This window comes from Nomascus leucogenys, chromosome 5 (assembly GCF_006542625.1).
Source record: "Nomascus leucogenys isolate Asia chromosome 5, Asia_NLE_v1, whole genome shotgun sequence".
NCBI lineage: Eukaryota > Metazoa > Chordata > Mammalia > Primates > Hylobatidae > Nomascus > Nomascus leucogenys.
In genome coordinates this window covers 8,042,541-8,055,051 of record NC_044385.1, presented here as the reverse complement: position 1 = coordinate 8,055,051, position 12,511 = coordinate 8,042,541, and the positions used below count along the sequence as shown (strand labels likewise).

Here is a 12,511-nt window from a genome sequence, read left to right as displayed (position 1 = left end):
TGTAGTTTTGATTTGCATTTCCATAATGATTAGTGACATTGGGCATCTTTTCATGTGCTTGTTGACTATTTTGTGTATCTCCTTTGAAACAATGTCTATTCAAGGCCTTTGCCCATTTTAAAATCAGGTTATTTGTTTTTGGTTGTTGACTTGTAGGAGTTCTTTCTATATTCAGGATATTAAATCCTTATCAGAGTTGATTTGCAAATACTTCCTCCCATTTTGTAGGTTGCCTTTTTACTCTGATTGTGTCCTTTGATGCACAGAAGTTTTAAATTATGATATAGTTCAATTCATTGAGTGACTGTCCCTAAATGTAAAGCTTAAACTAACTGGTCTATACATTGTATCTTCCTGTTCATGCTGGAGATTACTTTATGAATTTCTTAATTTGTTAAATACAGAAATAGCAGCATCCATCTGATAACTCATTTACTTTGTAGTCTCGACCCAGTGATTACAGTGGATTTTTGTTTTTCACTTCCACCATATTGTTCTTCTCTTTGCTTTACTTGATGTGGATCAAAGGTATTAGGGAAATACACCCAGTTAAGAAAAATGTCACAAATATAGGGCATGCATATATTGAGCATGTGCATCCTAAAATGGTTGAACACACTGTTATTCTGAAATCCTAATGAGCAGTTTTCCAAGGTGCTTATAGGCCGTGGAGCAGGCTTCCCTGTGAGATTTGTAGTTTGTCTCCTGGTCCTAGGTATAGTACTAGCTGCTTTCTCATTCTGTCCACATTCTGTTGGTCTGTAGCTGGCGAGGTCTTTCTTGGGCAGAAGATCCCTATTCAATTCTTTTTTTTTTTTTTTCTTGGCAGGTTCATTCACTGTTTCGTGGTTTCTCCCCCAGTTTCCAACCTGGACCCCAGATAAGTCGGTTTCCTGGGCCTTTTGTGGTTGAAGGCACGGGAGCTATTATTGTCCTGTGGTGCCCAAGTACAGCCTGTCCTTTGACATTCCCACAAGTATATAAACAATTTTAAAAGGGATATCATATTCAGATGAATTAAAGATGCTAGTTCAGGGAGTTCTCTGATTGACTGTCTGGACTGTCTGATTTTATAATTCCCTGCAGGGCTACGTAGCATCTCTCCCTCCAAAGAAAGAGGTGTAGGTTTTACTATAGAAACGAAGTTGAGGCAAATGTGGTTATAAAGATAAAATGACTGCGTGAAAAAAATGTGTATCTTAGGAATCTACACTGAATAGTATAAAATGCTGTTTTTGTTTCATATATGTATGCATATATAAGTGATTTACATAGAAATGATTTTGCAATGTATTAGTCAGGGCTTATTTTTTTGTAACTGAATTAATAGCATTTCAACATTTTTTATTTTTAAATATAGCAAGATCAACTTTATACCTGGGCGGCAGTTAGTCAACCCACACACTCGTTGGACTATTCAGAAGGGCAGTTTCCTAGGCGAGTCCCATCCATGGGGCCACCATCCAAACCTCCCGATGAGGAACATAGGCTCGAGGATGCTGAAACAGGTAACCGTTTCCTTTGTCTTCAGAGATAACTGGAAGAGGCAAGATAGAGAGATATACGTTTTATTAAATCTTAGTTTTAAGTAATCTTTTATTTTTAATTGCATGGCATTCAGATATAATCTTTAAAAAATTTTTATTTTGGGGTCTTTTCTCTCTTCGTTCCGTTTGTTGTCTTATTTTGTGTTATTGGCTGGGAAGCTAGCGTGAGATTAGCCTCAGGTTTATTTGGAGGAGTTCAGCAGGATGATGACCCCAAGCCTGGTTTTAAGAAAACACTTTATATTTGTCATACAGAACTGAGAACCATATTTGTGTAACAATTCTTTATGGAATATGGTTGTTTTCTCCTTTTTTTTTTTTTTTTTCCCTTCTTCTTCTTCCTTTTTTTTTTTTTTTTTTTTGGCAAGGTCTTGCTTTGTCACCCAAGCTAGAGTGCAGTGGAGCATGGCTTACTGCAGTCTCAACTTCCCTGGCTCAAGCGATTCTCCCAACTCAGCCTCCCAAGTAGCTGGGACCACAGCCATGCACCACCATGTCCGGCTAATTTCTTTGTAGAACCAGAGTCTCACTCTGTTGGCTAGGCTGATCCAGACTCCTGGGCTCAAGCAATTCTCCTCCCTCGGTCTCCTAAAGTGCTGGAATTACAGGCATGAGCCACCGCAGCTGGGCTTTTCTTCATTTTGTTGCAATAAATTCCCAACTTCCTCCTGGTGGACTGACCAGGCATAAATGTTGATTTCTGAAGCATGAGTGAGGAGTAAATAGAAGAGCATCATTGCTATTCATAGATTTCTCCTTCACCAGATTTTCCTAAATGATAACATAGATATTAGAGTTAAGAATTTTGATTTTTTTTTCTCATGGGCTCATAGAGAGGAAGATAGTCATTGGAAACTTATTTTGGACGCATAGTAGAAGAGCATAACTTAAAAGCATGGAGCTTGGGCTCTGCCAACTTATTAGCTTTGTAATCTTAGGCAAATTTCCTAACAACTGTATTCGGTTTTCTCATCTGTAAAATGGTGATGAGCATAGCATGTACTGCATAGGGCTGTTTTGAGAATTCAGGCATTTATATGAAGCATTAGAATGTAGAATGCAGTACCTAGCTCCATGTATTTAATATTGTTTATTACAATTATTATCATTGTTTCACGTCATTGCCTTATTCATGAGGTCCCTTTCAACCAACAATGACCAACAATGTAAAAGGTTTTATTCCAGTCCCCCAACCAAAGTCCTGCACTTGCCTCCCATTTTTATCCCAGTCTCTGGAGGAATGTATTTGTGCCTTTTTTCTTTCCACCGATGCACTGAAATGAGGGCCCCCACTTGACCTTGAATCTCCCTTTTGAAATGTCCAGTGCTTTTGAAACACTGCTTAATATTCACTAGGTGGGCTGTACTCCCTGAAATGAACAACAAATGAGAGAGAGAGTGTAGGAAGTGTTGTTCCAGGTAGGACACTGAGTTTGTTGTAACACTTACAGAGAGCAATTTCTCAAAGGCCAAGGCAGACTTCCTTTAAGCAAAGATCTTCAGAGATCAGAGACCTCTAACATGATAGCACCTGAAAAGCAAGCAAGTTAAAGGACTTTTAGTTTTCAAAGGAAAACACACAATTAAAAGTATTGATCCCATTTTCCACACTACTCTATTTATGATAACATTTATTGATACAAAATACTTAGGGGTAGATATAGTTGAATTAATCAATTGCGTGGAGAGCCCTTTTAACAGTTGTTTATATCCCGTGTTTTGCATCATTGATTGGGTGATATTTTCATGTTTTCTCTTCCCTACTGTATCATTCTCAACTTTTCTAACTGAAACATTTATATGATATTCTTAAATTTTAGGGAACTTTATAAAGCATTATGAAACATTTTATGTTGCTGGTATATATACTGGTGGAGCACTTGACTAGAAGTTAATTGAATGCAATAACCTGAATTTTAGTTTGGTAAAAGATGATAGTTGGAATTGATACCAGGAAGTTTGTCACCTGGTTTTTGCTTCATGATTTGATGTAGCTTGCAAAATGCCAGAGCAAATGATTTTTAATGAAATAACTTGTCTCCTTTTTAAAAATGCATTCTTGAAGAGGATGATGGAGGTAAGAAGTAATTTAACTTAGTGACTTATTTTTCTCTAGTGGATCTATTATAAACCCCAACAGTCATAGAGCATTTTTTCAGCAGAGTGATCTAATGGGTCTTTCTAAATTTTTTCTGTTGTGACTCCCTGACGTTCATTTGGAAAGACACCTCCATCAGACAGCCTCATTCCCAGAACTATACCACACTCTCTTCTAATCGGTCAGTTGTAAGAGTGGGAATGTCAATGTCATAGGTAACCTTTGCCTACAGTCTCATGTTTTACATCAATCACAAAGTTTGATAATATAATTAGTAATGATCTATTTGTAGTTAACTGATAGGTGCACATTCTTCTGTAGTGACATCTTGGTTAAATCCACTGTATATAACACATGACCCCCCCCCCCCCTTTTTTTTTTCATGGATTCTTACTCTGTCACCAAGTCTAGAGTGTAATGGCACAATCTTGGCTCACTGCAACCTCCGCCTCCTGAGTTCAAGTGATTCTCCTGCCTCAGCGTCCCGAGTAGCTGGGATACATGCGCCCACCACCATGCCAGGCTAATTTTTGTATTTTTAGTAGAGACGGGGTTTCACCATGTTAGCTAAGCTGGTATCGAATTCCTGACCTCAAGTGATCTGCCCGCCTCTGCCTCCCAAAGTGCTGGGATTACAGGCATGAGCTACTGCGCCCGGTTGACCCCTTTCTATTTTAATTCAAAGTCAAAGAGTTCAATGACATTTTTTGAAGAAGAAGAAGAAAGACTTGCAGGTCTAGCTTAGAAAATTGAGGACTTTTTTTTTTTTTTTTTTTTTTGCTTGCTTCGTTCGTTGTTTTTTCCAGCTCATTTTTTTGTTGTTGTTTGTTTGTTTTTGGAGTCTCACTCTGTCTCCCAGGCTGGAGTGCAATGGCATGATCTCGGCTCACTGCAACCATCGGGTTCAAGTGATTTTCCCGCCTCAGCCTCCTGAAGGCATGGGATTACAGCCACCCACCATCATGCCCAGCTAATTTTTGTATTTTTGTAGAGACGGGGTTTCACCATCTTGCCCCAGCTGGTCTTGAACTCCTGACCTCAGGTGATCCACCCCCCTCGGCCTCCCAAAGTTCTGGGATTACAGGCTTGAGCCACTGCACTGGGCCTTTTTTCCAGCTCTTAAAATTGGTTACCTAATTCACATGTCCAGCTAATTCAGATTTGTGATACTCTCTCTTCTGCCTTTTTCATGTATCTCACTTTAACTGCATAGGGAGCATCTCACTTTAACTTTTTCATGATCTCTTCTGTGAAAGATGGTTTTTTCCTCCTTTATGGATTGGTGAAGGAACTGCCCCTTCTTTGTATGAATTGGAAGGGCTGAGGCCATGGTGAGGTCTTGGTGCCTCTTCTCACAGTGAGTTGCAGATTCCTGGCAGTCCTTTGTTCTCATCCCGGCTCCCTCTGCAGTTGGCATTGTCTCCACAGATGGGCCTAAGGTGTTAACATTGACCTTTTGAAGTCTGCAGAACACTCCTGAAGGATAAGACTGGCTGGGAAAAAAGGAAGTAATGTGCTTCCCATGTTGGTGGCATTAAACAAATAAAAAAACCCAAACCAGTTGGTGGCAAAAACATTGATACAAAGAAACCCTTTCTATTTATCATTTTTCTTTATCTTCTCCCTCAGTTTCCCTTGCCTATACACAGCACTCGCCCACCCATCCATGGCTGTTTCCCACTCATAGACTCTTTTCTGGAGTCCCATGACATCCTATTCATATCTCTGTCATCTGAATGCTTTATGTATTGAATTTTTCTGTTTATACATATACATGTCTTCCTCATCAGCTTTCAGAATTTCAACACTTTCTGGCATATAGTGTATACTCAAACATTTGAGTGAATGATGAAAATCTTTTGCTGGAAAAGATCTAAATAAACATCTACCTAGCACATTAATGCAAGATTTGAGGGAGAGTTTTGTATGGGCTAAAACAGTTCTTGGACCAATTTAGGGGCTCAATACCAAGTTTCAAAGGTCATTCAATAGATTTGAACAACATCAAATAATTAACTTGAGTTTTCAAATTCACGGAGAACCCAGAGCAGGAGCAGGTGTGGAGATGTGAATAGGGACTTGATCATTGTCATTTCATCTGTGGAAAATCATGTCCCTTACTTGTCTTTGAAAATGTGAATGGCTGAGAGGAAACAGAGAACTGACTTTTTAGAAAGGCAATCAAGGCACAGAAAATCCTAGAAGAAAATACATGGAAGAGGATCTGGTAGAAACATGGTAGCTGACTTCCTGCTGCAACAAATAAAAGAAAGAAAACAAAGAACCACGGCAGAAGATTTTCATGTGAAAATCCTTTAAAGTGCAGTTATGCACTGGCTGAATACATTGTAATTCACCTTTGTTCCAAAAAAAGATGTGAGCAGCTTATAAATATGTAAAATGTACAAAAGGATCATAAAGGAATATAGATCAAACTAAAAGCAATTTAGGATGGAACAATAAAATGAAGCTGAGATAAGACAGCCGAGTGAAATGTATCTCATAAGGATCTGCCATTTCTAAAGGTAATTGGAAATTTAGCCCTCAGGTGCAAAGCAGAAAGGGGAATGTGAGCGTCTTCCTCAGTGTCCGATTGAAAACACAGTCACTCAGAGAAGCACAACTAATATCCCAAAGAAGTGTCTCTAATGGTTCCTAAGAGAAGAAATTCTGTGCCGTGCAATGTCAATACAGTATTAACTCATTTCCTTTTTTTTGAGACAGGGTTTAACTCTGTCACCCAGGCTGGTGTGTAGTGACATGATCTCAGCTCACTGAAGCCTTCACCACCTGAGCTCAAGTGATCCTTCCACCTCAGCCTCCCAAAGTGCTGGGATTACAAGTGTGAACCACCATGCCAGCTAATTTTTTAAATTTTTTTGTAGATACGAGGTTTTGTCATGTAGCTCAGGCTGGTGTTGAACTCCTGGGCGTAAGTGTTCCTCCCACCTTGGCCGCCCAAAGTGCTGGGATTATAGACATGAGCCACCATGCCCAGTCCATTTCTGTGTTTTGTTTAAATGTTTTAACATAATTTCGGTTGAGATAATGCAGAAATTCTATAAGGGACTAGGGGAGACTTGATAGTATTCTATCTCTCTGAGACTCTCACTTAAGGAATAAAATGTACCGGAATAGATTGACTGTGTCTCCCAAAGATAATTCTCCATTTTCAACATGTAAATATATAATATATATATAATATTATGTATATTATATGATTGGCTTATGATTATATATTATATACTATATATAAATTGAATATATATCATATATTGAATTAATATATTGAATATATATTATATAGTGTGTGTATGCATGTATGTGTATATATATACATGTATATATACATGCATATAGTTTTTATAAAATTGGCCTTCATTTTCTCCTGTGCTAACTAGAGCCTAGATGTGGCTGGCTATATTTTGTTGACAATGAGAGGCAAAGCCTCAATACTATTAAATAATCAAATAAGCAGATCATGGAATTGGCCTCATTTAGGAAAATTCAAGTGTTTAACCACATTTTCATTTGTGGAAAGACATGGTATATCAGAATTAAAAACATCTTGCATTTATTAGGCAGCCAATCATAAGTCATGATATTTTAATGGAGTTTATATGAATTCTGTTTCAATTAAATTGACTGGATTTGAAACAAACTGGTATATACCATTAAAGAAGCTATAATATAATAATTTTATATAGCTTCATTTTAACTTAAAATGTCTGTTTAGAGACTACTTCATTCATTTTTAGAAGGCATATTTTGTATGCATATTTTAAAAGGCAGTTTATTTTCCATTCTTAGCAGAGGCATATCCCGCTCATTGTCTTACTGTCTTCTCTCCGTAAATACACAGCTCATCCAAGTATGTTTTGTTTTGTGAGTGAAAGGCTTATTTTGTGATAAAGAGGTCAGTCCTGAAACATTTGGAGTCCATAGGGAGTCCAGAATTTTAGATTATGCTCAGAATTTTGAGGTAACTTTTTAAAATGGAATATTTAACTTTTTTTTTTTTTTGAGATGGAGTCTCGCTCTGTGGCCCAGGCTGGAGTGCAGTGGCGCAATCTCGGCTCACTGCAAGCTCCGCCTCCCGGGTTCACGCCATTCTCCTGACTCAGCCTCCTGAGTAGCTGGGACTACAGGCGCCCGTCACTAAGCCCGGCTAATTTTTTTGGTATTTTTAGTAGGGACGGGGTTTCACCGTGTTAGCCAGGATGGTCTCGATCTCCTGACCTCGTGATCTGCCCGCCTCGGCCTCCCAAAGTGCTGGGATTACAGGCGTGAGCCACTGCGCTCAGCCGTATTTAACTTTTTTTAAGGAATGTTCTTTCTCCCTCTCTGCTTCTGCTTCATAATGAGTTTTTATTTTATTTTATTATTATTATTTTTTGAGACTCGCTCTGTGGCCCAGGCTGGAGGGCAACGGCGCGATCTCGGCTGACTGCAAGCTCCGCCTCCCGGGTTTAAGCGACTCTCCTGCCTGAGCCTCCCAAGTAGCTGGGACTATAGGTGCCCACCACCAGGCCGGCTAATTTTTGTATTTTTAGTAGAGACGGGGTTTCACCGTATTGGCCTGACCTTGTGATCTGCCCACCTCGGCCTCCCAAAGTGCTAGGATTACAGATGTAAGCCACCACACCCGGCCTGATTTTTTTTTTTTTTTTTTTTAAAGAACATTCTGGTTTCTTAATTTGAAGGATGGGTGAAGGAGGTGGCCGTTTTAAATGTACCCTTGAGAGCTCTCTCACCGGGGTACTCTTTGAAAATAATAACCATTCTAGTGATGAATATTTGATGGAGATGATCAGTCTGTCCTAGAGCGGGGTTTAAGGCAATTCCTGAAAGTGCCCTGGATCCTGGGAGGAGGAGAGTGTTGGCAACGTGGGAGTCGGGAGTTCCGGGAGTGATCACTTCATTTAGGGAGCTCTATGAAAGTTGGAACTAAGCTGATATCTCAGATGCACCTATCTAGTGACTCCGCCCTTCAGCCATTACTGGTACATCAATTTCTCTCTGCTCCCTAAAGGACACTTTCACCATTTTTCATGCTTCCCTTTACTTTCTCCCTCCTATACCTTTCTCCTTCTATCTCTCTTTCTTTTATTCTGTATTTTTTTTTCCTTATCATGTATTTTTCTCTCCTCTCTCAGTGGTTCTCACTTATTTTCTCTTTATTTTTCAGTAGAGTTATTATGTACGTCTCTTTCATCTTAAAATCTCGACCCTCTAGAACTCCTATTTTCCAGCTTATGATTTTGAAGACAGCATTTCAACCTCCAAATTTCTCTTCGATGTTTTAACACACAGATTCAAACAAATAAAACTATAGCGAAAGGGATGAGGTTGGGAGAATGAATTCAGTTCAGGTAGCCATTGAATTAGACAGAGAGAAGCTGGAAGTTTGGGTGTAGGTGTGCAGAATATTTTGCTGATGCATCTTTCTAATAAACGTGGTTTTCTAAGTATGTTTTTCTGCTACACTGTACTTGTTCTTTACCATCAGAGCCCAGAAGTTTACTTTTTGGGTCCAGTTACCAGGTCAAGGACTATAGAAAAAAGCTAGAAAGCATTTTGTGCATTTCTAATGTAAAGAACTCTTCGTGTACCACCAGGAGAGCCTTTAGGCTCTTATGGCACGATCTAAATAGAAGAGGAAGAGAAACTTTTCTCCACTGGTACAAAGCCAAGACTTGTCTTGAGTCTGTTGTGGAAGTGACGAAAAACCATAGAACATGAGAGCATTCTGGAGTTTGGATTTGCTTTAATATTAACTGTTAACTAGCTTTGCTGTTAAAGATCTTTATTAAAATTTGGCTAACTCTGGTGTTAAGTTCAGAGTAGAGATTTGTCAGTATATAAGAGAAGAATCTCTTTTTGATGAGCTCAGTGACATGCTATATTTATCTGGGAAAATGGTTGTATTTTAGGGCCAATTGTTTATTGCCACCGTGACACTTACTGGTAAGTGACTGCATCATGCTATTCTCAATGATTTTTGTTTTAAACTATACACTCTTAGCTGAGATTCAGGAAATAGCTAAAGGCAAGGCAAATATCTATATTGTCTCTTGTAAAATCCTTACTCTCTCTTTCTTTGCCCAGGATACCCCCACTTTTCCTGGTGGAACCCACTTTCATGGTCTCATCATTGTTTTGATCTTTCATTTATTCTTTCATTCACTCCTACAATTACTCAACAAATATTTTAAGCACCTACTAAGTGCCAGGTACTATTTGGATGTGGGGGATACAACAAGGGGAAAAACTGACAAAAATTCTTGCTTTCACAGAGTTTATGTTCTAGTGGAATGAGAGGTATAAATAAGTAGGCAACCAAATGCATTATGGAGTATATGGTGTGATGATCCAGGTTACCAAGAAAGTAAGGGTGAGTGTGTGGTGAGTGCCAAGGAGTGGGTGGGGTCGCTGCTTTAGCAAAACTCCAGAGGAAGCAGCCACAGAGTGGGGCTTGCAGATTTTGGGAAGAAGAGTGAGTGCAGTGCTCTGGGCAGAGGCAGTAGCCACTGTGGCTTTGGTGGCCCGATGGAAGAAGCATGACTGGTGTGTTACAAGACAAGCGAGCTGGCCAGGGTGGCTGGCCTGGTGAGCAAGTTAGGACAGATGGAGGTGGGTAGAGAGGCTAGGGAGTAACAGTAGTTGAAACCAAGCCTTGTGGGTCCCTGTGGAGACAGATTCTCATCTGAGTGAAATGAAAACTTTCAATGTAGCTTAACAGTATGTTATGCTGTTTAAATACTAAATGCCTTTTATTTTTCTGTAGCATTGTCACATATATCAGCTACCATGTGGCTAAGTTGGAAATGTCAAAATGACCATAAAGAGTGACTGCTGGCTGAGCGCAGTGGCTCACGCCTGTAATCCCAGCACTTTGGGAGGCCAAGGCGGGTGGATCACAAGGTCGGGAGTTCGAGACCAGCCTGGCCAACATGGTGAAACCCGGTCTCTACTAAAAAAATATAAAAATTAGCTGGGTGTGGTGGCGGGTGCCTGTAATCCCAGCTATTCAGGAGGCTGAGACAGGAGAATCGCTTGAACCCGGGAGGCGGAGGTTGCAGCGAGCCGAGATCGCGCCGTTGCACTCCAGCCTGGGTGAAAGAGCGAAACTCCATCTCAAAAAAAAAAAAAAAAAAAAAAGAGAAAAAAAAAATAAAAACAGTGACTGCTGTACCTTGTGTCCAGGGTCTGGTCTGCATGCTAGTCAGGGGTGCAACATGACAGTCAGGAGATATAAACTCTCGTCTTCACCTTGCCAACAATCACTTGCATTATGGGCTTTGAATTTCTCATCTGAAAGGTCAGAGGATGGATGAGATTAGTGGTTTTTCAGGCTCTGATTCATGGAGCACGAGGAATTCCTTGAAGGCCCTTTCTATTTTTATCCTAAAGGCCCTCTTATTTTTAAATTTGTACGCAAGCTTCACTTAGAAGAAAGTGCCCTCTCGCTTAAGAAAAAAAAAATCCCTGACTTGGTTATGCCTTAGGTTTTTTTAGCATGATGAAATTTGCAGTCTCATAGAATCTCAGATGACCTGAGGACTAAAAGAGAAAAACCGCTTCAGAATCCCTTCTTTCCCAGTGTCTCTTGGTGACAATGTTCATTATCCCTCCTTGAAATCAAGGGGCAATTTGACAACAGTTAGACCAGGCTTTTGAGCTCCCATCCTTCAACCTTGGTGAGGTGGCTTCTATCGTGATACAGACTTCAGCTAAGTGAATAATATGATCTGTGAAAGTCTTAGAAGGACTTTCTGGCACAATTTAGAAACTAGCAATTGAGACAAATAAGGATAGTTGATATATAGAGGGCATAGGAATATCCCAATTTTTAAAAATGACATGAGCATTCTCATTGTATGTGTTATATATACTGAAAAGTAGTCATATCCTAATAACCCAGTTATATAATTGGAAGAGAGACTGGATATTTTTGGTACTTATGGTTAATGCTGTATTTTAGTGAAAGTTTTATTTTCTGATTGAAGAAATAGGAAAATTGTCCTTTAAGATACTGACTGTCTGCTTCCTTTCCAATCTAGAATCTCAATCTGCTGTTTCAGAAACTCCCAAAAAATGCTTGGATGCTGTCCAGAAGGTAAGATGATCTTATTAGGATGTCAGATTCCCATCTGTCTTATTTGTCTTCAGATTGTGACAAACTCTGTGATTTATCTTTCCATCTGCCCGGCTGGCTAGGATGCCCTTGTTTTCCCTAAGCCTGCAGCGGAATCCAGTCAGGCAGAAGGGGATGTTTTCTTCCATTTATTTTTTGCATAGAAAATCAGCCTTGAAGTGGAACTGAGTACAAGCTTTTCAGAAGCTGTTTTATTCTATATCCAGCCAAAGAGTTGGGCCCAATAACAGCTGGCTCCAGCAGGAAACGGTGGCCACTCCAGGGAGAAGTCTGCGAGATGTGCCTGCTCAAATAGTCCCATGGCTATGATCTTTAAATAAAAAAATCTGTCAGAGCTTTGCTAAAGTCAAATAAGATTCTTATTACTTTGGTGGTTGTTAACAAAAATTTGTCAGAGCTTTGCTAAAGTCAAATAAGATTCTTATTACTTTGGTGGATGAAACATTAATTAGTATCTGTTTAATGTCCACAGAAACTTTTTTTTTTCTGTTACTGTATTAGTCCGTTTTCACGCTGCCGATAAAGGCATACCCAAGACTGGGCAATTTACAAAAGAAAGAGGCTTATTGGACTTATACTTCCACATGGCTGGGGAGGCCTCACAAGTTCATGGCGGAAGGCAAGGAGAAGCAAATCATATCTTACGTGGATGGCAGCAGGCAAAAAAAGAGCTTGTGCACAGAAACTCCCATTTTTAGAACCATTAGA

The 12,511-nt window shown here is 39.6% G+C and overlaps 1 protein-coding gene across 1 annotated transcript in view; it reads left to right on the top strand.

Moving 5' to 3' along the window:
- Nucleotides 1-12,511, top strand: part of FMN2 (formin 2) — a 395,593-nt gene that overhangs the window by 87,926 nt on the left and 295,156 nt on the right. The window contains 2 exon segments of the mRNA XM_030812620.1: nucleotides 1,361-1,508; nucleotides 11,709-11,764. Coding sequence (XP_030668480.1) covers nucleotides 1,361-1,508; nucleotides 11,709-11,764 — 204 coding nt within the window.